Genomic DNA, 25,617 nt, shown 5'->3' on the forward strand with positions numbered 1-25,617 from the left:
TTTCCCCAAACCGGATATCCCCCTACGGAGACGTGGGGGGCTTTTGATGGAGGATAGTGCTTGAGCTACAGCACTGAAAAAATCCATCAGTTGTTCCCACGAATGTACATTATTAACCTATCAACATCTGCAAATTTAGCACATGATCGTAATGGTTATGCCAAATAATTTTTATGTTTGATTACACACATTCAATAACATGAAAATCATAGGTCACGCCGAAAATTATTTCAATTAAAATTAATTTGTCATAATAGCTTCCTCCTCTCGATTATTTTTTCAGGAACTGAAGAATATAACTAAAGTTCAACAAACATTTATTTAGGGAATGCACACTCTTTCAGGCTTCCTATGCCAATTTCAAGGTACATTCTAATTTGCTTTTTGACTAACTAGTGCGGTAACAACTCTCGGAACCTACTAGCAATGAATGTGAGATACAATTTTCGCTAGTTGCCCCATTCACACTCCTCTCTCTCGTAGGAAGTGAGAGGATCGCTAGCATTCCTTCTAGGAAATCGAAAGCGCGCTGTAGGAGCCATTTCCATCACCCCCGCCCCCGCGGAAGCAAGCATTACACATTTAAATCAGCCCAAACCCGGGGAAGTGCTTGATTATTCATGGCCCCAACGGCATTCTCGCGCCGGGGAACTGGCACGCGAGGGAATGGAAGTTTTGAGTCCCCCGCCAGCAAAACAGCGGGGGATCGAAGCAAGTGAGCGTTTCGCCTGGAAGTTGAGCGAAACTCCCGAGGCTAGCGGCGCGGAGCGAGGCGCCGTCAGGTGAGACGGTGAATTTCACACGGAGGGGAAATTTGGGAGAGTTGCGCTTAGTTTCAAGGAATGGGGTCCAAATGGAAAGGGAGTGTTGAGGAAAGGTAGCACCTCTATTCCATCGCTTTTAGGTAATCTCAGGGGAAGATTGATGTCCCAGTAAGATCTTAGGTTTTCCCGGCAAAGGGCTACTGTGTGTAGAGGACACAGGAGTGATTAACCTTGACTACATCGATGAATTACCTTCCTCCTTTCTGGCTATATATGTATGGCTAAACAAAGAGATGAAATAAAGATGTTTCACATGCTTTGTGCTTATGTACAACCTCTTAACTTCCCCTCCTGTAATTATCTAGTTGAATTTCCTCCAGTAGAATCTCTGTGATCGTTAATTTGATACACAATTGAATCATTTTTCAATATATTTAAACCACAGAATTGGTTTCGATCGCTATTTTACTCAAGGTATCAACTTGAAACATTATATTCGTATTAAAGGCGTTTTATGTCCCTATTTATGATAGCACAATCCATAGAGAGGTTGGCAATATGGTAATCACATCAACATGAGTCGTATTTAACGCAAATTTTTGCGAATTGTCCCCACAAGAGGCGGCCTTCCGCCAAATTCATGTCAGCTCACGCACAGAGGCTTAAATAAACTATAAAAATAATAAAAATTACTCCCCTATTTAGCCACCTTCTGCCACAGTCAAACCCCTAGCCATCCAAATCCCTTCAACGAGTAGATGTACCCTGACGAAAAACCTTGCTCGTTCCATACCCTCCCACGCACACGCATCCCTGGCTACACTGCTGAAGCGCCGGACCAATGAACTTCCCCTCTACGCTCCCAGCTACCGTATCCAACAGCATCCAGACTGCGGCACCTCCCACCTTCGCCGCACCCATGTCGGGGGCCGACGGCCGACCAACCCACCACTCCCCCTGCCGCAGAATCCGGAAGATTTCCCAAGGGGTCCGCAAAATGTGCTCGTGGCGAGGGCGAGCCGCTATATGTGCGGTGTAGGATTTTTGAGCGGCGCGTAAGATTTGCAGCAGCGGCCCACGGTACAACCAACTAATGCTCATCCCTAAGGGAATGGCTACGGAAAGGTACAGAGGGAAGTGAGCAAGGAGGGGTCGGGATAACAACCTCCAAGGTGAATGAAGGTGAGATGGCCGCAGCGACTGATCAATAAACTCGAGGCTATCACTGAGCTTTCATGACCAAAAATTGGGTATTCCTTCTGATATGAAATCTCTATCCAAATGAGGCCCATATCAGAATAAACGCTAGCATATAATTTATGAGGAAACTCAATAGCAGAATAAAATTATCTTTAATTGGCGGGTTACAAAATGACATTTATGAATTAAGACGAAAACCACTACAAGTTAAGGGTTAAAATCATCGCCATACTTGAAAGACGCCATAAAAAATGAAAGCACTCTTTCAAGCCTATTTGAAACACTAAAACGATGTTGATTAAAAGCAAGAGTAACTAAATATCTCATCAAACTCTTTTTCAATGGCAAAAACAACTTTATTTTGAGAACCATGGAAATAATACCCATACTCGTAACATTTACAGATGAAAACGAATTTTAGGATACCCTAGTAATTCACATTGCCCTTCAATGGAAGTATGACTCTATAATCCTTTAAAAAAATTAAAAAACTTAAATTTTTTTACTTTTTGTTCTGCAGTTGCCCAAAATCAGCGTTCATTCTAGGCATATAGCAATAATTAGACGTGAAAATGCAAAATTCACTGAAAAAATCGTAAACATTGGCGAATGCACAAAAAGAGATCTCAAGGAAAAATGACGCTTAGAATGTTAAATGACTAACTAAATGTGTAGTGAAATAAAGCTTAAGTGGATAGAAAAAAAGAGCATGAAGTCAAACCGGAATTAGCAAGATATGAGCAAAATATAAAAAAAACACCGTCTTTCTGAGTGACCGAAAGCCAGGTACGTTGACAAGGGCCAACATTTGTACCCGAAACATACATACATCCAGATCCACGTACTACAACTTCCCTTTCGAGCATAAAGGCGAGCTCACAGGCCTCAGATGGCCCACAAAACTCGGAGAAAATGGGGTATAAATTGATAAGGACGCCTAAAACACCCGCCGCAATAACAATAATATCCTTTTCATTATGCATCCACCCATAAAGATGAAGCCAAAACGCTACGGGAAATTTGCATAAATCCTTCCTCGCCCCTCTTTTAACCCGTCATTGTATCAGCGACGCTGCCGAGAGCCACACGCGGGGGACAGCTATGCAAATTAGCCACCAAAATCTCCTTCAGACCAGATCACACACACAGACACTACTTCTGACGCTCATCCCACGGTTGCTATCTCAATGATTTCACACACAGCTACTCTTGAAGGGGGCACATACCATCTCTATACCCTCTCAACGTCAACCCCCTCCGCTGCATGGATACCGCTGCACCCTCCCAACCCCTTGGGGAAGCAGATGAAATTATCCAACCCCCTTTTATCACCAACCCTTGCCTCAGCCGACACGAAGTCACTCCGCTACCTTCCTCTTCCCCTCCGAACAATGAGGATTACAGTCGCAGCAGCCGTGGGCTTTTAAGTCCTCGGGGGGCATTCCATCTCATTGGACGACGTTTAATAGTCGCTTTTATCTCAGATACAAGCGAGTGGAGGGGCACGTCGGCGGGATAGGCCTGTGGGGCCCGTTTTTGTCCGGCGTCTACGCTCTGCCCTGCCCTGCGCCAACTTTGCCTTCCGCGCAGCCGTGTGCCCTTAATGCTTCACTTATCAGCGGGGTCGGCCCTTGTGCGTGGCGGGGGAGTAAAGGGGTTTCGCGACGACGCCTGAGGGGGTTCCGACAGCCCTCTATCGCCTTCGCACGGCTTTTGTTTACGCCCTCTCGCTGCCCGGAGATATACTCCAGATACCGCGGTGACGCAATGGAAGCAAGTATCGCTCGGTTTGTCGAGAAATGTTGAGGAAGTGGCGACAAATCGTCCGTGCCATTATTTTTCCCTGTCGGGAACATAATTGCGTTCCATCGCGTGATTAAATGAGATAGTCAGAGGAGACTAATATAAAGGTCCCGGAGGTTGCAATAATAACAAATAAATGCACGTCGGAATTTGAAAAGAGTAAGTGCTCGCATCAGTATTAGACATGCAAGATCAGAAAAAATAATGAATGAGAGAAATAGAAAACAGAGCACTGTAGTTAGATTTTTATTTAACGAGGGATTTGGTGGCTAGTATCGTAGAGCTTTTGTAGCATACAAGATGTTCTATGAGCATCATTAGGGTAAATAAAACGCACATAGATCCTGCTAATTCAAAAGTTGTTTCTACAAAAGTATGTAGTGATTACTATTCCAGCCGGTAAACTTTCACCGTAAATAATCATAGCCCAATACAAGGAATGAAAGCTAGCAACCAGATGCATTAATTTTATTCTCTAAGAAAAATATATTTGACTTCTAAAGAAATTAAAATTATCAGTTTCAGGATCGTGAAAATGATAAATATGTGTGAAGAATTGTGCATCAGTCACTGCCTTTTATTTATAAAACCATTCCCATTATACGATGAACTACTCGTAAAAATCAGCAACCACAGGCAACAGCTGCTGCTGAGGTCTCCTTTATGCCATATTAGTCAACAGTTCTCCAACCATAAAGCATTTCGAAAGCACATACAGATGTGTTAAGTATGACACCTGTGAATCATTACACAATGATGCCTTTCTAGTTATACCCAGCATAACGCAACTCCAATTCAAGAGAAACTTCGAGGTCAAAATTTACATATCAACGGTTGAAATATTACAAAATATTTTCCATAGCCTGTCCTGCCTTAGGAAAACTCATTTAGCAAAGTTATTTCTCCTCCAGCTACGAGATGAACATGTAGGATTAAATACAGATCCTGCGTTAACATTTGAATAATTACCAAATATAAGGTCATATTAAAAGGAAAATCTTTAGGTATGATCTAAAGTAAAAAAGCTTTCTTGTCTGCATTAAGAAACAATAAAAAAATGGCAAGAAGGAAATATTCCAATACAAGCTGAGAATATATTGCAAAAACTCGATCCAATTCTGTTCGTTCAACCGATATCGGATTCATATTTGCTTTTGTCAACAACGAAATGAATCATCTCGGTTTTATGGCTAAAGGGAAGAAATTGAAAGATATAACCCCACGAATTGTCGATACATGGTATTCTTTAGCGTATGTTTTTCACCTCATAGGAGTAAATGATACAAGATAGAGAGAAGTGGAATTTACCTCCTGAAACGGGAATCTGAAAAGATACAGCTGTCACAGTCCATTGCAGCTACTAAACACTTGAAATACGCCATTACTGTTGAGTAACTACATGAAAAGGGTAGGAGGCAAAAAAACTTAATGTATGGTATCTCTACATAGGTTAAATGACCATAAACCCCAATTATCAGATAAATTTCATCAAACACCCAAATAATAGTCCTAAAACTCAGTACTTTTCAGGATTAGACCCAGTATTACTAAAGAGAAGCCACTTGACTCTTTTTGCTTGCTAACAATATTTTTTAACAAAAGCCTGAGGTCTTTTTTTAATATTTGAAATTTTCACTCAAGTAACTACTCAATATCGAAGATACTCGTCTCATGACCTAAAGAAGACGCTTATAAAAGCATGTAACTTGCGCCTGTACGGCACATTGGGGTAAAAAGTCTACCCCTTCCAGTAAGGAAGGAGCCAGGGATACAGCACATACTTCAGAATGCCGGAGATGGAGGACTGAGGGCGAGTTACGTAGGATGGAAAGGTTTTCAAGACACGCCGGGCCTGGAGGCAGGAGAGACTAGGAGGGGAGAGAGGTGAGGGGTTGGTGAGGCATGCCAAACTTTACGGTCGCGATTTTCCAGTTGTTATCGAAGGAAAACTTTCCTTAGCCATTACCCGAGAAATCCAGCACCGTGCTCATTCCACTTCAACCCCATCCAAGCCTGCCTCCCGAACCCCATCCACTTTGAGCTAACTGCAATGAACCGCCCCAAACCCTTGGCTATTCCTCCTTTTCTGCCTTCCATCACATCTCAGTCCCGTAACTCCAGCCTTCACCCCCACCATGGACACGAAAACCTCCCTTCTTTCCGAACAACTGACTAAGAACTTCTCCCTCCTCTCTTTGCCGAGGTAGGAGTTTGCTAGCTCCCGCGTTCCACATCTTATTTTTATCAGCCACTCATCCAAAACTTCTCAACTTCAAAAACTCAGTCCTCTCTCTCACTCGCTCAAACTTCCTCCGCTGCCCGAAAAGACTTTGCCTTCCCCCACTATCAACCACCTCCGGAGTCCAATAACGCTTCCCAAACCCACTCTCTTCCTCCTTAAAAACCTTCTTATTCTCACTGCCCTCAATATTTAATCATTCTCCTCTCCCACGGAGAAATTCCGCCCTCTTCATACATCACGACCGATATGATTTCCCAAATGAAAGCGTCCCTTTTTCCACTCGGACCATTGACGAGGGTGCCATGGAAGTATTCCCGTCGCCATCCCACTCCTTGTCCTCCTTCCTGCGTAAATCACTTTGCTTTCAAGTCATTCTGCGCATTTCTCTCTTCTCTCAGAATCCATTCCGCACACCTGCAACAATCATGAGTGCGCTTGTTTGCCGGTTTTACTGCTTCCTCTTTCGTAGAAGGCCGATTATTTTTTGTGGCGCTGTGACGAGAGAAATTCTCGAGGTAAACTTTCTGATATCAGGAGGAAAATACAGGTTTACCTCAGCGCTCACTATTACGGCTTTGTTAGACTCGATAAAAATTGATTAAATTGAATTTTTGAAGTAAATAATTGAATAAATTTTATGAAATGTACTTCTGGTACTGGTCATCTCTGTTAAGATAAGTACTAAAACTTTTTATAGCAAGTCTTTTAAACAGGAAAAGTTATGATCTTTCACCACATTTCAAGTTGAGAACGTAAGTACCAATGTATGATCAAATATATGTTGCAAATCATCGAAGGTTTTGTGACGATTGAATGGCCACAAATACTATAATTAACTAAAGTAGCCGGTAAAAATATTCCTGAGGCACGTAGTTATGAAGCTAAATAAACATTATAACTTCAAGCTTATATGAGTGCCTTATTCCTATCTATAATGTCCTTAGCCTCATGGAATGTGTCATATGGATCAATAATTTCTCGTAATGTCGGTTCACCACGATTTACCACGTCACTAGAATTAGCTACCCCTCTCCAAAAATGTGAATCAAATAGGCATTGCAGTTAGATCATTGATCCCTTATTCCTCATTGTTTCCTCATTGAAGTCAAGTGACTTGCAAATTCCCAGTTTTGATCTGAAATGCACACTCGCACCATCGACTTGCAGTCTCTTTAATTAAAAACGGCCCGCAAAGATGGGCCTGCGGCGGTGTTACGCCCGGGATACGCGCAAACCTCCGAGCACTCTAGGATTGTGGGCTGCCGCGGGGTACGGAAGTGGAGTCGCGTAAAAATGTAGTGGCATCATAAAACGGAACATTGCGCCGCAGGCAGTGAGTCTCTCCTCATTTTTATGTCGAGTCGTAACGCACACCTTACGCATCGTCACGTCATCCGGAGACGAAGGACTGCGGGTGGGCAAACCCCTTACAAGACGGAGGTTGTCGAAGACACTGCGCCCAAGGGCGAAATGTGAGAGTGATTGACGCTCCACCAATGAAGAAGCTAAAACGACCACCTGATATTGTATCCAAATATTCTCAGAAGAAAAAAATCACGAAAGTATAATACCATCTAATTGAATTTATACCACTCAAAGACTCGTCTATTTAAACAGAGAAAATTCTCATGGCACAGATTTGAGAAAACTATTTATTAATTTTACAATGACGACTTATCCACAGATAATGTGACACTTAAAAAATTTATGGATAAAAGACTATTTTGATCGATGATAAAACTCAATGATGAATCATTGAAAACAACACTAATATCTCAGAAAGCCAAAAACGGACAATTCATGCTTATTTCCAGTAACACGGAGAAATTAATGACATTCTTCCACGCAAGATATAACCAAGAAATCTACGAAGTTAAAACTTCGATTTTGGAGATCACTCAAAGAATAAGGGATGGGATGACGAATCACAGAATATTTATGATTAGGATGATCACAGCAAAATAATAGCTAAATAACTTCGAACACATAACCAGGAAAATTTTTAAGTGATAAATGTTAGAGAAAGGGCGCGGCACAGAAGGAAATAAAACCTCTGGCATTGTCCTGCCTTATTTCATGTCACTTAAAGTAACCAAAAGCGTTGACATTGTAACCTGGCTCGACGCGCGTTCAAACGCAAGGCGTCAGTCAAAAATCACCGCGCTGTAACAATATATATGAAGTACCACCGTGATTTTTGAGGGTATACAGGCTTTAAAACGGAGAATAAAAGACCTATTGAAAAGGATAAACTTGGCTTCAGCAATAAATCTTAGGTTTCCACTATATCGAGCACTACAGCAGCGATAAAATTTGCATTCACAAAATCTCACATGAAATAAAATCCATGAGAATGTCTTTGACATTTTTCCTACATCATATTTGCGTAACTTCAAGTGTCGCTCAGAGAGCTGGACGCGAGCTAAGAAATTCAGATTAAGGGTGTAAATAGTATGCATGATCTTGCGGTTTCTCTGAATCAAAATAATATTTTCCCCGCGAAGTAATTAATGGCGCTGTCTAAGTTATTTCAAATTCATAACTCCCGCAGTGGATATGAAAAAAAAATTCTGCCGTATATATATCCTGCTTCCAAGGAATCAATTGAAGTCGAACCACAAAGGAATATTTAATCTGAAAGCACTACACACATTTTTCCACGAGTGAATACATTATGAACGGCTATATTTTCCTGTTGACGCGTGGTTAAAACTTTGCACACATAGGCAACCACCATCAGAACAAGCTGGATATTCATATATTCCAATTCATTAGCTCAGACATCAGAACTGTGATAGAATAGTTATTTACTGCTGAGAGTGTATGTAAAATAGACTGGTCGCTGGATGACAGTACGAACATTTTCATGGGTATCATCCAATCAATTTTAGAAGTCTAAAAAATACTCCATTGCTACCTTAATTTTCCGCTGCGATAAGGTTTCGAAGTAAATCAATTAAACAAGCATGTTCAACAACGCTTCCAACGTAGAGTTAGAAGTAATTTCACAAATGGAACCAAAAAAAATATCACGCTTTTGCTTACATAATTCCTAGAAACTTGGGAACCAGCATGCCTGTATTTGTGCTTTAAACATATGGGATACTGGTTTTTTTTTGCAATTTTCGCTCTTAATTACACACAACCGGGGTGGTATAGGAAACAGCGTTATTTTTTTCTGCAAGGCCCGCAAATGTTTGGTTTTTAAATGTTGGTACTTACAGTAAGGTGTTGGAACAGCCACGCCCTCAAGATGTTCGTGGCCACTTTTGGAAAGATCCCCCTCTTCTTCTGGTTCTTTTTGCCCCCCGCGTCATCGTCCTCCTCGCCCGTGCCCTCGCCGCTTCCGATGCTCGCGTTACTGGCGTCACCTGTGGTCAAAGACATCAAAGAAGGCAGAAGGACATGGTTAGAAATAATTAAGACAGAATTGATCAATCGTAATCATTACTAAGAGCAAAAAATTCGACTGAAAGCTAGTATCTACCAATTTGAGGTGGCATTTTAACAAATAACAAGAAAACTTTGCGATATATACCATCAGAAAAATTCAAAATAATGAAGTTGTTATCTAATTACAGGGTACATAGAGTAAAAAAATCGAAGACATGCTTTCATCCAATAGGAATTTACATTTACTTGATCAGATTTAGTTCAAGTTGAAGGAGAGAGTGATTATTCAAATTTTCATGAAAAGTAGGATACCACCTCACTAAAATCTTAAAAGAATATACGAGAAATACCAATGAAAATAATAATGAAATACCTACTCATATAACACTACAAAACAATTTACTATGCAAATGCCAAGAATAAAAATGAATTGCAAATGCACCGAAAAGATTATCAAATGCAGAAGAAAGTCACAAACATGACAGGATATCATTAAAAACTTCAATGCAAGAAAACATTATATGCGTTTCAAGCCATTTCCTCCGCAAAGTATTTTTGCTTGACTCATGCTCTCTACCGTTTCAATGGTCGTCTCCGGTTGCACATCCAATTTTGAAAAGCAGGCAAAACAAAGCGACTGGCACTGCCTCCTTTGTCTCATAGCGACTATTTCAACTAACCATTCATCTCCCCACTCCTCCCCCTCTAAAGCCTTCCAACTCCGTCAGCTGGCACTCTCACCTCATAAGGAAGGTAACAAAAGAGCGTCTCGTGGCGTACATGGAAAAACGAAGGGAATGGGACTTCACCTCCTCGTGAGGCGGTGTCCCTCAAAGGATACCGCAAGGCATGCAAATTACACAAGTCCGCGAGACACAAACAAAAGAAGGCGCGGAGAAGACTCGCTTTTAAAGAAAGACACGCGGTTTACGCACCTCCTGTGGAATGCACCGAGGATCGAAAAGGTAAATTCTTGCCGGTGGAAAGAGACTAAAAAAAAGGTATCCATTTTCAAGACGAGGTTTAATCAGCATTAAATTTACAAACTTTATGTTATGTTCTCAGAATCGAAAGATTGTGCAGAAACGTTAAGCAAAAAATTATTCTAGACGTTGTAGGTTTTGGATCGAGGAATGGTAGTTGTTGAAGTGCATTAGATTTTCACAATAACATAAAATCATGACATTAGTTCAAAACTCAAGACATACGTTGCGAATCCACTCAGAGAGATATGCATAAGAGATTTATATAAATATAATAGGTTTTCCTATTGATTCAAGGGAATCTAAATTTTCCCGTCGTGAGAATAGGATATTTTTCGATAATAAAAGGTTGAATCCGCTAAGACTGTGGTTATCGCTAATACTGCCTAAAACCCTTCACTCTTCAGATTTCCAGAAGAACATCTCTCACACACCAAAAGATACGTACATATAGCAAAGAAAAGATCAGCACAGTGATATGAAGGGACATTATTGCTCATTTCATACCCATATTCACGAGTGTAAGCGTTAGAATTACTGGGAATGTCATATTAATAAAAAATTAAACTCATTTTACTGTGTACAGCCAAGGCATGTGTAACATACAAGCTTCATCCAACGTAATTGTTTCATTTGAACTCAGAATTCTGCAACGACAACTTTCTACCCAGTAAAGGTTGAAAGGTTACCGTGAGAACATGGGGATATCAACGGTAATTTTTCATATGTGAGCTGATTAATTGACCTATAAAATTCAGACCCTGGTTCATTTAGATTCAAATCATAGGGACTTAAAAAATTAGCCGATCTTTTATGAGTAGTACTTATGGTTTATTCAAAAATGTAAATTAAACTTGTACGCATATAAAATTCGTGTTTTACGTGAAAAGGCGTTCTCATTTGTGCTACGCATTGAAATGGAATCGACTGCTCGACCGTAACCAGGCGCAAACGAGCAATAACAACTCAAACTGATCATATACGGAGCCAAGGGTGAAAGGCAAGAACATTCGTTTCGTGAGAAGTCCTCGATGGGACTCAAGAAGCGTGAAAGTCGCCCATTTCCGTCAGCACAAGTAGCGCGGAGTAACGTCTCCTCATAAAACTGACTCGAGCCGAAACACCATTTCCCTCGTTCCTTTCAACCTCCAAAACGTGTCGGTGGGTGGTATTTGGGAAGCTAAGGAAGGGAGGGGCAGAGCTATACGGACCTCTCCGAGAGAGTCGTGATCAACCGTCGGGAAAAAATTAAATTCGACCATAAAATACGGAATCGCCCACCCATGGGCATGCCAAACCCACAACAATGCCCCGTTTTGCGTTCATTCAATTGAACCCCAATCTGCTCCCATCAAAACCTTCGGCGAGGTACAGTCCTACGGAATAAGCCCTTTTATAAGCGCGTTATCCCACCATAACGGTGGCAGTGAAACCGCCACGGAGAGACAGGAGGGTGAGGGAGGAGCAGATAAAGGGAGTGGAGGCGTTTGGATGCTGGTGGGAGGAAAATCTGCGGAGAGAAAGACGAGAGAAGAGGAGCAAGTGAGAATAAAAAGGGAACCATTTTCTCCAACAGCCCTGTGGAGTACCCTTATAAAAATAAAGAAAAAAAACGGAATCTTTATGCATTCAACCCCGCTACCTCATTGACGAAGAAAACGGTCCAGGGGGTTGGGGGGTGGTCGGAATAGTAAAAAAATAATGATGCACCTAACGCCGATGGGAAAATGCAAGGGGAGAGAGACCAGTTGGAGAGAAATCGCTTGTTTCACAAAACTGCCAAGAGATGACGCCACCTCTCCATTCGCTCCCCTCATCGCTGAGATCTGTGCAGCCACCCTAAAGCGATATTCCCGCCATTCTCCGGTTTTGAATGTCTCCTGGGAGTGGCCTACGGCCCACGCCTTCTTCCACTTCACCATCCATCGGACCATCACGACGTTGACATAAAAATAAGGGGGGAAGCCAAGATACGTGAGAAACAAACTTGACGATTTTCCGGTCCCAAACCATTCTTTCTTCATCTACAAAATTCCTTCGCAACGCCCCCCTCCACATCTGAAATGGAGAACGGAAACTTTCAATTCTCAATAAGTGAACTACGCTATTGATGAGAATTTTCGAAAAATATCTACGAATATATCGAATCATAAACCCTTGGAGACAATCCTTAAGACCCGAGGAATATTCAGTCCTTAGACGTATCGCATCAATTTTCAAGTACTGCATTGACTACTGGGTCTTTGACACCTTTGTATGTTGATTCTTGGGCTTCAATGATTTTATATAGAATAATTTAGGATGAAATTTGCTAACTTTCATTTATTTCCATAACTCTGTAAGCGCAAATAACGGCTAGAGAGTATTTAAACGCTGAACGTTCATACGATATTCACAATTCTTTTATTTAACAATGAATACACCAACCAACCAACTGAAAGCTATGTCAAGAACGGGCTAATAAGGTCAAAATATCTTCCTTTCAGCATCATTATCTCAGCCTTTCTAAGGACCAACTGCCTCAACGGTACAGCATGTGAAGGGAAGTATCTGTTTATGTATATATGATCGGAGCTGAAACACTTGGGCCCAGCGCCGATTGTCATTTGTTATTCCGCCACTCCCACCACTGCAACACTTCCTCCGACCACCCTCGGAGACCTTCCCCCTCGAAGTTTCGGTATTTGCAAGTCAATCGCCAGCCCAAATGCAGGAAGTGGAAATAGAAAATCGCTCTTCTGGGGTTCGCAACTCCCGCAGGAATCGCAACGCACTCTGGAGACAAATAATATTTATTCCGTCCCCAACTCTCCTGGCGCCTAGTTCATCGCAGCTGATATATTATTAATAATCTCCCCCCGAGTAAAAATTCCATTGACCTCAATCGATGCCCGGGAACGGAATGCATTAATCTTGAGGTGCAAGGTTTGCTGGCATGTGCCTAGCTGCGAGCCAATTTTTTTCTCCCGCACGTCAATCATACAGAATTTCTGAATACTTTCCAGATTACATTCAGAGCGGCAGGCCGTAAGCGGTGTCGATGAAAAATAAATTGAATCGCTCGATTCCTAAAGAACAAGCTGGTTTGGACTTCCGCCAGCTTTGGGATCTGGAATGAGATCCCTGAATATATATACACGGAGCGTAGGTGGGCACGGAATGAATTCCAGCAATTTTTGCATGCTATAAATATCTGATGAAACCGAGTAAATTGTCATAATGACAAACTTTAACGGCTCATATGTATCGAGATGTCAGGTGTCGATTGAAAAATTGGCCGGATGAATTTATCTTAGTACAATGAACCATCAATCAAACTTTTTCCCATCAATCAATCTTGGTTAAACCTCGCAAACAACCATTTTCTTTTTAAAAAATTCACGACACCAGCGAATAAATAAAGAATGTTTATGAAGTATCTCTTTTGGTATAGACGTGGAGTTAGATCCCAGCCGACCGTTACCATCAAGTGACAACTATATGAGAAAATAATAAACAATGTTTAATGGTTGTGAAACATAACTTGCTTTGTGGCTAGTCCCGGTATACTTAAATAACTTGCTTTATTTTTCTTTAACCATTGAAATTCATCAAATGTAAAAAAAACTACCAAAATTTCTAGAGAGTACTATTTAATAATTATAATAGTGGTGAACATAGATTTGGCACGTCAGATTAGAGGCCTTGCTAATTAAAGCTACGCCTGATAAAATCTAAGTAAGCTTAGTTATCCACTTAAGGTAAACTTATTGACCCCCCTCAATAATACTAATAAACATCATGCATTGAATCGATTTCTAGCTACGCTAGTGTCTATAGAATAGCAGAGTGTAAAGTATAAAAAAAGGAACTGGGACCAAAATGGAAAACGCACGGAATTTTACCTGTGTGACTTCACCCTTAATTAGGATGCAACATTATTGACAAAACATCAATGAAACGTTTTATCGCCGAATCCGTTCACTCCCGTTGACGATATTCTTTGTTTATTTCTCTCTCGATCAGATAATATCCCGTCCTTTTGGAGGACTTAATGCACGTTTTACGCCAGTTGTAAAAACTCTTAAATGCGCGTATAAGCGTGGACGTATATTTTTTTTATCCCGCCTGCCTACGACTCACTTTATCTCCGCTTTGCCTCCTCCTCCTCTTCTCTATTGCTCGCGCCCCTCACACTCCCAGGGCCCACGGAACCATCGGGGACTAAGTGACGCATTCGCGCACTCAAAACCAGAGCAACAGGTCGGCTGTTTCATTTTACGTCCCCGCTCCACACGAGCCATTCAGAGGAAGTTGCGGACGGGGGGGGTTCGGGGGCGGGGGGGGAGGGTGTAAAGGAATAGCGGGGGTGGGAGGGATGGCCAGGATACAGGGTAGACTCTAAAAAGAGGGTTTCAAAGAAAGTGCAAGCGAAATTGAAGAAGAAAAGGTGACGACGAGAAACAAAATATGCAGTTTGCATTTCGATACTTAGGAAAAATAAAGGGATAAAGTTTAATTTAGAAATTCTACACGCCCAAAAAATTCGCGAAAAAATCTCCGCGTAGTAGCCAAAAGTTAAGAGACGAATATGCAAGTTTGAATGCAAAATTTTTCTCCAAACACCCTTGGTTCTCATTCCATTTGTATTAAATTAAAAACTAATAAACCAGCATTATTGACGCTCTCCAGGCTACGTAAAATAGTTTAAATTTCACCTTGCTATCTGTCCATGCACTCCTACCACTTCCATGTAAATGTACAATCATATTATCCTTATTCTTAAAAATGTGTCATTTTCCCGGTAATTTGATCACCACCATTTAAGATTTGGTACAGCACATTACATTTACGAGATATCATGGTTGTATATTAAACGGTCATGAAATTTAAGAAACACATTTTCAGAACAGCTATAATTTGCACTCCTTTAAAATAAATATTTGTACCGGAATCAAGCATGAAACTGTTGAGCTTACGATTGATTCAGTAAGCACTGGAACCAACCCTCTAAACCTGGCAAAATGTTACCCTTAAAAGGATTAATGTAACTGCAGCAAAAAAAGGAGAGTAGTGAGTTGGTTAGCAAAGATAGAGGAACTTCAAAATTTCCTAAATCCGAATGATCACGCTGAATGATCATGAGCATGTTGTTCATTCGAGAATTATCATTCTCATGATCATTCGCCGTGCGGCCTTAAGAAGCGGAGAAGAAGCGCCTTTAGAATTGAAAGCAAGTCGTTTTCCTGAACCTCTGTAAAAAAAACTTTGCGAAGCTAGATACATAACATCATCAGCTTAAATATTGCTGCCAAATATGGCAATTTTGCATGGTTAACGAAGCCATGTGTGAAAAGTACATGGTGGACGAGGTCCATTTGCCATGTTTCCGTCACGGTCGCTAACTCCCACGGAAAGATTCTCCCAATCGAAGAACAACCCTCTCGGCCTAGCATGGGAATGGACGCTAAAGCGGGAGATGGAGGACCAACGAACAGCCGAACATAGTCCGTCGCCCGGACCGGACTTCTCCGCCCACATCTGCTTGCCCCAGGGCCCTACCTTCCTCCCGACTTGCCGCACCTCACCCTCCGCTTCCGCTTATCAGCGGCAGACGATCCGAGAGGCAGAGGGACCGGCCCCCATTCCGTGCCCCCGGGGGCGGAGTTGGGGGCCCCACCGGGGGAGGCGGGAAGCTATACGGCTGGTCCAAACGCAAACCACGGGAGGAACGAATTCCAGCCTCGCTTCATTTTTTTCTTCCTCTACTTTTCCTTCCTATCGGTAAAATTGATCTCGGCACAAGACCGCAAGGTGCTTCATGGGCCAATGATCGGACCTTTCTTATAACGCGCATCGATATTATTCCCTACCCCACTCCCTGACGGAAAAATGGTTCAATCCAAGATGGACTCGTGATGGCAGCCCGCACTGGGGCGAGCCTTGCGTTGATTTATGCTCGACAAATTGTATATTTAAATGATATTCCAAGGCACTTAAAATCAATTACTAGCAAAACTCAAGTGGGATACGAATCTCCCAACATTTTTCACATATATCCTCCGAGCAAATTTTTCACCTCACGGGAACCAAAGTTCGCAAGATATTTTCATTGAATATGATTTATAGCCCATAAAAATTTAATCAGAATCCCTATTGAATGCAGTTTTTTCATGCATAAGCCACAAAAAAACATTCCACGAACTACTTTAGGGGACTTTAGATAACACAGAAGCCAAATACGGCATTTTTTCAGTGCTTCAGTCACTATAAAGCTTTCGTGGCCATTTCAAGAGCTTAAATCTCTAAACACCAGGGTATTTTGCAGTTACATTTTGTCAAATTTAGCATATAATTTTCTTCCACAATCTGTATTCCATTCTATTTCCCATGTTAAAAAAAAAACTCAAATTTGCTCATTTAGTACCACGTCTTTCCGTTTAGCATATCTTGTATTCCATTCTACCCATCATTACATTTGATTCTCATGCTAGGCAATAGAAGCAACGAACCCTACTTACCGTCACTTTCCCAACCGATTATTACCAGCAAGATGATAATACACTACCTTATTAGGTTAGTGGGGCCATTACTCCGGAAAAATCTCATTTTTCTCTGGGAACCGCTTGTAATGATGCATCCCGACATTACTAGGCAACCATCTCATTTGGATTAAAACGAAATCGTCCCGACTCAAATGCACGGCCCTTATGCATACTCATTATACCGAAAACTTCCCCATGAAGCCCTGCGGAGAGAAGCATCCAGCCGGTCGAATCACATATATTTTTCCACGCTAACGAGAAAGCACCACGCATCGAAAACCCTTATCTCCGGAAAAAATCCCTCTCTCTCGGAAGGGATAAAAAATGGAAAATGTTTATTTTCGACTTCCTAGCCTGCGACACTCGTTTATATAAGGAGGAGGAGAAAAAAAGGAGATCTTGAGCTGGGATGTCACAAAAGTTATGGCATTGCCCGTCCCTACCTCTTTCTTTCTCTCTCGATTCCACGGGCCCTTAATGACGATCGGACGAGATGGAGTTCCCGAGGCAGGCCGCCCCTTAGCGGGGGGAGAAGATTCCTCCTACCGCCTTCCCCAAACCTCCTCGCCCTACTGTGCCTCAAATTGTGAGAGGGATCCTCTACTGCTGAGCAGAGAGATCAGTCAGAGAGATACAAGGAACGGTAAAAAAGGAACGAAGAAAAAAAAAGAATACGGGAAGCCGGGAATAATTGGTGACCGGTTCTAATAACTGAAAGGAGAGAGAGAGAGAGAACAGACTTCCATCCTTATTTTTCCCTCCTTCAACTTCGTTCCCGCTTGTTATTTCGTCTCGCCTCTTCCCTCACTTCAATCTCGTCCTCATCCTTTGCTTCATCTTGTCTCCTACGTATTTATTTCTCTCTCCTCTCCTCCTCCTTCTCCTGTCCATTCTTGGCAAACCTCGCCACAACTCTACGCCTCGCGTATGCAAATTGAGGAAAAAACTCCCCGAGTCCGGACAGAGATTTCCAGCGGAGAACCTCACGTCTGATCGCTCTCGTTAAAACCTGCCAAGAGGTTCCGGACATCAAGCCGAGACTGCGACGCGGAGGAAGGCGGAGGACTGATTGGTTGGAACTCTTCGGGACAAGGGGGAGGTGGAAATAATTTGAGATTTATAATCCGCATTTGAAAACTTTATGCTCCGGCCGACCGGATGGATACCTACATACACTCGTCATAAACGAGAGAAAAAAAGGAATTCAGTTATATATCTTATATGCAAGAGATCTCCCATTATTTTGACCAACGTGCGCTGTGGATCCGATTCAATTAAAATTCTTTGCGTTTTTCGACGGTGAATGATAAATCTCACGGGTTCTGGGTGGGGAAATAAAAGCGGCTGCCGGTGACACCCGGGAGATGGGGAGAAAAAAATAAACATCGAGGACGGATAGTCATATCGGAGTCTCATACTAACGCGAAAGGACTATGGTTAAAAAAGGAGCTTCGAAAAACATCGCAGAACCTTGTAGAAAAAATTTAGAAACTCGAAAATGCAACGAAAATCATAAAAAATGGACCTTAAGTTGGAAGTTACTACCTATTTCTGATATAAATAAATTTTTGACCATAAAGATACCGTTTCCAATATATAAGATCTCTATTTCCTAAAATTAATTCAGATAAAAAAAGAAAAAATAAAATAATTACAAACTTGGACCTGACTGTTGTGAAAATTTATACATACTTCAAATTTTAACGTTAATGATATGGTTTTCCTCTATTACAATCCCCATTACTACGTTACGCATGCTACACGAGAGAGATTGCGATTGCACTTCGAGGAATTCATTTGAGGTGCCCCAAGTCCTCACTCGAATTCGAAGCGTGAATCCTTCGAATAGAAGCTAAGCCGTTTACCAATACCTACGCCGCCATACTCCCTTGCTAAAATAAAAATTATAGTACTTCGTAGTAAAAATTACACCACGGGATTGAAAACTACGAATAGTAGAGATTCCTCAATAAAATAGCGATATAAGGATGCATTTAGAGAGCGAACTACGACGAAATAGTTGGTAGTAAATCTGTATCAATATCAATTTATTAGCCATTTTTATTGCGAATAATTGCATTAGAAAATATCTCCACTGAATCCCAGAAGTCCTAAACACTGCCTTCAACTCACCAAACTCAAAAGGAACGTCAGAATGCGATGCCATTGACCCGGTCGCTAAGAGGTGGCTCAGGGAAAAAGTGTTGCAGGGGTTTAGACTGAGGTTAATACGAAGAAGGAAGAAGCAGGCAATAAAGAAAGTAGATTGGTGGCGTGGGTTGGAGAATAAGCCAACGGCCACACGAGTTATGCCACGGACAGAGAAAAGGAGACCAGTCGAGGCATGTGCGGATGGAGAGTATGTCTTGGGTACACTTTCCTCGCGCGTACTCTGTACTCTCCCGCATATATTTAAATACATGCACGAGCATGCGAAAGTGTCTCCGCGCAAAGCAATCAAAAGCGGGACACATTCTTCTTTTTTTTCTTGTTGCGACTTCCCCGGCGCTCCCTCGTCCAGCGATGCACTTAAATCGCCCCGTCGAGTTTTATGTCGCCATAGATTTTATCAAAAAGGTGCATCAAAGCGAGGGATGGGATATATTTAAGCCGAAGGGGCGTGGCGGTGAGGAATAACTTTCGAGGTAAGACCCAACTTTACTGCCTCATATTTCTCCATCTCTCTCTGTTTTCTTCTCTCTTTCCCTACCAACATCTTCCAACCCCCTTTGCCCCAATATTTTAAAATACCCGCGCCCTCCGCAGACGAGAAATGGCGTCTAGTCTACGGTTCAACGGTTGCAAAATACGCGGCCAGGATATCTATTCCGAAACTCTTTGGACAAGCCAAGGATTTAGCCCGCGTAATCCATTGAGTTTTCAGGAAATGAGCAGGCGGAGTTTTCACGCCGCGATCGTAAGGTTTTCGGTTCGTAGAGCATGCTTTCGTAACTTTTGAAAGCACAAAGCATGAGAAAGAAATTAATTTTTTGGTTAATCACATTGAGCACAAAAATTGAGACTGAGATACGTTGAAAACTATTTTTGCGTCAAGCTTGTGAGTATTTTTATTCGAAAAAGAAGTAGCGGCATTAATTATCAGCTAGATATGGAAGATCACGAAAAAGGTATCTTAATGCACATATGTAAACCATATAGCGTAAAAATAATCCGTTTAATACAGCATATTTCCTGCCAAGTATGATATTAAAGGCACGAGAATGTATTTAAACCGCATTGGAACGCCATCTAAAACATGACTGTACTGTGTTCATTCCCTAAGAAACTTTGACAACCCTCAGCTTCCCAGTGGTATATATTCTCAAAATCAAACGTGTAATTCCACAAAAAAAAAGAATCAAATCAGGATCCCAATTCGTCTATGCGTACTAACGTAACGCCGATCTACCGTAGAGCAAAATACTTGAGAATCTTAATCCGTTCTATGATTTGATTCATAATAATGCAGGATTATTCCACCTTATGCCTATCTCTACCCATCAAGTATTGACTGAGGTAGAGAGTTAATTTGGTCGGACGGGTATGAAACTTCCTTTCCACTGGGATAACGTAATATTTACACAACATGAGGAAGAATGCCAAAGCCCAAAAAATGCTTAGTCACCAGGGTAAAATATGTTGGACAGGCGTATTATTTCCAAGAGTTTTAGACTTGAGAATACAGCGCCATCAGAAGACTTAATCTTGTATTAAATGGACAATTTTAGACCCTCATAAAGACTGGCGCACATGCAAGCAATATATAACCAAAATTAGGCATGTTAGCATTCGATCTAAGCCCGGGGTTCAAATAGTACCTCATGCATACTTGACACCGCATACTTAAGCCCTTGCAATTAGTGTATCCTTAAAAAAAATAAGGGCGAATACAACTCTATCGGTACTGTAGTCTGAGGTGCGGAGCAAATTCTGTAGGTTACTTCTGAGCCATAGATTCCCGATAGGGTAAAATGAACCATTTGTATGCAACATGAGGAAGGGTCGGGTCGGACCCCTAGAGGTCCCCGAGGCCACCCAGGGTCCTCTCTCAGGTATGGACCGAGGAGGAATTTCTACGAGGTGCACGGACGAAAGCCGAACGCTGCCCGTGAGCGAATGTGAGGCGAGGCCTCGTGAACCATGGGGTAATTGCTTCGGGTGGGGGGAAAGCAGAGGGTTCGAGCGTTTGGAATGTTTTTCCCGGAGATGCCCCGGAGGAGCTCTTTAAGAGAGGACCTCCGATGTTGCGGACTGTATGGAAAATACCGTATCCGTGATGGGTCGGAGGGGGGGGGGGGAATTGGAGTTTGAGAGGAGACGGAGATTAGAGTGAAACTTGTGCCGTCTATTTCAACGTCGTTCTCTGACAAAACGAAGGATAATTCAAGAAAATAGTGCTTGCTTACCCTCTAAATGGATAAACACATCTCCCTTTAGCCAGGCAGATTACATTGTAAGCACGCGAGATCCGTAAGTGCCTTGTTTTGCCCACAAAACTAGAGTTCATTTCAAGGAGTAAAGAGTATTGAAGATGATGACATTTAAATTATTATTTCGCCATAGAAACTACATCAGACGTTATTCAAATGTGACGTAAAATCTTATTAACATGATAAAAACATCCGCCAAGAGTCAGCAAAACAACTGACCACGAAATTTGGAGTCAAATACCTATTCGTTGGATAACCTTCAAAAGATTGGAATAAGAGTGATAGGGATACTCAAAACACATGCTAACTTTTATACATCCATCGCACACAATTTATGCCAGGCCGTGATAATAACCACTTTCATAGAATGAGACACAGATTTGGAAACTTCTTTTAGCGATACTTGGGATGGATTCTTTAAATTAGCCGCAGTTGATATTATAAAATTAAACTTTTTAAGCCCCTCAAATATCCCCAATAAGGGTCCGCTTCATGATAAGCTGTCAAATTCGAGGCGGAAAATCTCGTAATAACAAAACTGAGATATTGAGAGAATAAAAAAAGCCGTGCACACTTTGAGCAGGAAGAAGGCGTAAGCAGAAATCTTGGATCGCATAAAAAAAGAAAACTTCTTCCGTCGGATATTTCCTCCGGATGCGAAAAGCGAATAAAATTCGAGAATTGGTCGGGAGGGGGCGTTGCGGGGGAAGGGCAAAGGGGGGGGGGAGAGAAAACTGATTGGTGGATTTTTTTCGTGCAGGGACGGAGGCAATGGCGGCTAGAAGCGAGAGAAGGTGGGGGAGTTGTTGGGAAAAACGGGGGACTGATGGAAATAATACGAATACATATCCCGCTAGCAGTTCCGCTTACAGCAATGGCAGAACCCTGTGTGTATCTCCTCCTTTCGCTCCGTGCTGGTTACACGGTTTTCTGGCTAATCCGGGGGAGGAAGCAGAGGAATGCTACGCAAGGGGTGGGGTTGGAGTTGGAAGGGTTGGCTGGGCGGGGTGAAACGGGGGGAGGGGGCGGGGAGTGAGGAGGGGGGAAGGTGGGGGTGGTACCCCCGTTGCTAAGCGACATCAATCGATAAACTCGGCTCAAAGCTTCCCTTCACCCTTTTCCGGCAACGATTTTCATTGGCGTTCCACGGAGGAAGGTTAGGAGAAAATTTTAGGAGGAGGGAAGCTATACTCGGTACACACACAATGTAGCACACCCCTTCCCCGAACAAACACCCACCCGCCATTCAAAAGGGAAGCGAAAAATGAACAAGATAACCGAAAGAGAATATGATTTAGACCTTCAGAACTTCGGCCTAGTGCAAAAGCGGAGGCGCTGTGACTAAGAAAGTGGCAGGACGCTACGGAATTAGCGGGACGGAGAAGATATATCCACGTGATGGCTTCAAGGCTGAGAGTCCTTTATGAAGGTATTGAGCACGCGGGTCAAATGGGGCAGAAGGCTTTCCCGAGCGGTGAATCGGATCGAATTGGGCGGGCGTAAAACAAAAAAGTTAGCTGTTGAAGTGGGTGGGAGGTGGAAACAAAGCGGCATCGGAATTAGCTTAACGTTTTGTAAGCGAGTTGTATTGAATCTGATACGAGACTTCACTCGTATTTTTTTCATCGAACCCCCACACCACACACTCACTTTCCGACCCATTCCTAACCAGACCGCACCACTTCGCCCTCCGGAAACGACTTGTTTTTGTTTTTCGATCCATCATCCGAGAATAACCGTCACAGTCATTTGTTCCCACGAGGAGCTTGCATGCACTTGAAATAAAAAACTCGGGTTCCGCCGATTTTGTACATAATTTTCGGGGCGAGGGAGATATTGGGAGATGCTTGTTTTCCGATTTTTCCTCTCTCCCTCTCTCTCGCTGTCCACAAAATTTGATCATATCTACCAGAGAAAAAAAAAATATTCAACAAATATGACGACTCGCAATTTTTTTGCACTCATCAATACGCGATTCTGATCTTGTTTTAATGCCACTGGGCGCGAAGAACTCGCTGGCAAGTGGGAAGTATTGACACTTTGGACGCATCGGTAATACATTTGAATATAATGATGGATGCACACGTAGCTACACATTTAACATTTTTTTCCAACCCCATGCGAACGAATTAATGAGACCCCAGGCAAATTCCAATTCAAGTGTAAACAACACAACTGTTTATGCATTCGAGATGAGCCTGATTGATTGCATACTAATACTGCCTATAAAAACATTTGATCGAAAGCTGCTTTCCATGAATTTCCATCATAAAGAACGTAGAAATAAGTCTGATATCCTTTTTTTGAATTACCAGTATGAATACTGTTCCTAACCAAAACATGAGTACACAAACTACCACTTGCAAATCTCAACCGGCGCTAAGAGAAGTGAAAATAAAGACATTTACAGACAACAAATGAGTTAAGAAAATACTGGAAAGATAATTAAGCAACACTACGACAGAGAAAGAATTCGACGTAAGAAAATGAAAAAATCTAAAAGAAGTACGTAAGTATCATCCTCAAGGAAGGCATGTGCTTTCGTATTTATCATTCTGATGGAAAAGGTAGAAAAAAAAAGATAATTTTATTATAAGATACTTAGAAAAACACCGATTTTACAAGAAGCGCGATCTCAAGACAAGTATTTCAGAGAAAAAATTGGCACATTACCGAATCGGGAACAGCTGTCTGCATGATCATCTGAAACACAATAGGTTGACTAATTAATATTCTGGAATAATCATCACGGTATCTACAATACGAACTATGCTCTTAAAGACAAGTCAAGGACGGTAACATTCATATTTATTTTTACTTCCAAGATACAAAATCTAATGAGAGCCTGCCTGTTATAAGATTCATACAAAAAGTATATTTTCCTGCTTTCTAATTATGTATATCAGTTTATTGTATGACATGAAAAAGTGTATATTGCTTTATTTCCTACATTGAGGAATGGTTAGTTATTTTATGCGTGGTAATTATCCATGTCAAAATATTCCAGGTTGGTAAGTATGCATGAAAATACATATTTGACTTGTCATGGCATACATCACTGGATAATTTTCTCATTATTTCGGTTAGCTCGATTTTTATAAATTACTCAGAACATAATTTGATGAAACAATTTTTAAAGCCGAAGAATTTACTAAACCATGTCATTTTGAGATGTGAGACTTCACCGACTGCCTCACTTCCCACTGAAAATTCACAGTATTAAATTGTATGCATCTCATAATTTCTATTCGCTTGTGTAAGAGATGCCCGAAACGGCCCACAGGGCACTAAAACTTTAAAGGAAATATCCCTGAGCCTATATGTTGTTGTAGCGACAAACGTATGCTCACAATCATCAGTTGCTGAACGAGGCTATGTTGATTTCCTACTTCAAGAATGAGTACTGCAACCAATCTTCAACTTCATAACACGCGTATACAACACAGAAAGGTTTATAATCAGGCTAAGCTCTTTAATTAATAACACAAACATGTGGAATAGCAACAACACCACTTAACCTTCCCTATTTCTCGAGCTCAAAGTATTTTCATGGTGACCATATCAGGGGAAATACATTCATGAGCATAAGTGCCTACACCCAGCCGGCAGGTTAGTATATTGATGCTTAAAGCATATCATTAAAATTCCTCAGATTCTGCACGACATGTAAATGCGATGGTTTCTCGAAAGAACGCAATGTAAACCTATGCAGGAGAATGCTTTCTCCCGGTTAGGTACACAGTTATGGGGAAACGTACGCTCGACAACTTCCAGTTTCGCTTCGTACCGAAGTTTCGCCTTCAACCGAGCGTGCAAGTCGACGGGATATTCCCTTTAACCCTCTCCTAGATAGATAGTGGCAGAGGGAGAGAGGCGCGGAGGGGGGGAGGTGGCGGAGAGGCGCGTCTAGAGCATATCTCGGAGGCGCGGTGCGCTTACAAAATTCCAGAGCCCGTGAAAAGGGAGCGCGGAGGAGATAAACATCCTTTTTCACGACGCAAAGGGTTAAAGGAGAGTGTGGGAGGGGCGGGACGATGTCAAAAAATGTGGGGGGAGGGGTTTCCTGGAGGCAACAAGCGTGCTAGGGGTGGGGAGACGGTAGGGGAGGCGAAGTTGTGGTGGGGAAGGGGGGTTGAGAAGCTGCCGGAGCACGGCACAAGAGTGCGTGAGACACGAGGATAAGAATTTTCTTTTACACCTACGCCACCCCGCTATCTCTCCTACTAAGCACCCCAACATTCACCATCCCAGCATACTCGGCGTGCCAAAATGCAGGGG

At 42.1% G+C, this 25,617-nt stretch overlaps 1 protein-coding gene across 3 annotated transcripts in view; it reads right to left on the reverse strand.

The window, feature by feature from the left end:
- The window catches only part of LOC124168540 (homeobox protein homothorax), an 822,993-nt gene that overhangs the window by 177,344 nt on the left and 620,032 nt on the right, over positions 1 to 25,617 (reverse strand). For 2 of the 3 annotated variants that reach the window (XM_046546882.1, XM_046546880.1), the window contains exons 9-10: positions 24,013 to 24,042; positions 9,232 to 9,380 (exon numbers count right to left, since the gene is read on the reverse strand). In XM_046546882.1, the coding sequence (XP_046402838.1) occupies positions 9,232 to 9,380; positions 24,013 to 24,042 (179 nt within the window). The remainder of the gene's footprint in view (positions 1 to 9,231; positions 9,381 to 24,012; positions 24,043 to 25,617) is intronic. The other variant, XM_046546881.1, reaches the window with a different exon arrangement.

Source organism: Ischnura elegans, chromosome 11 (assembly GCF_921293095.1).
Source record: "Ischnura elegans chromosome 11, ioIscEleg1.1, whole genome shotgun sequence".
NCBI classification, from domain to species: Eukaryota; Metazoa; Arthropoda; class Insecta; order Odonata; family Coenagrionidae; genus Ischnura; species Ischnura elegans.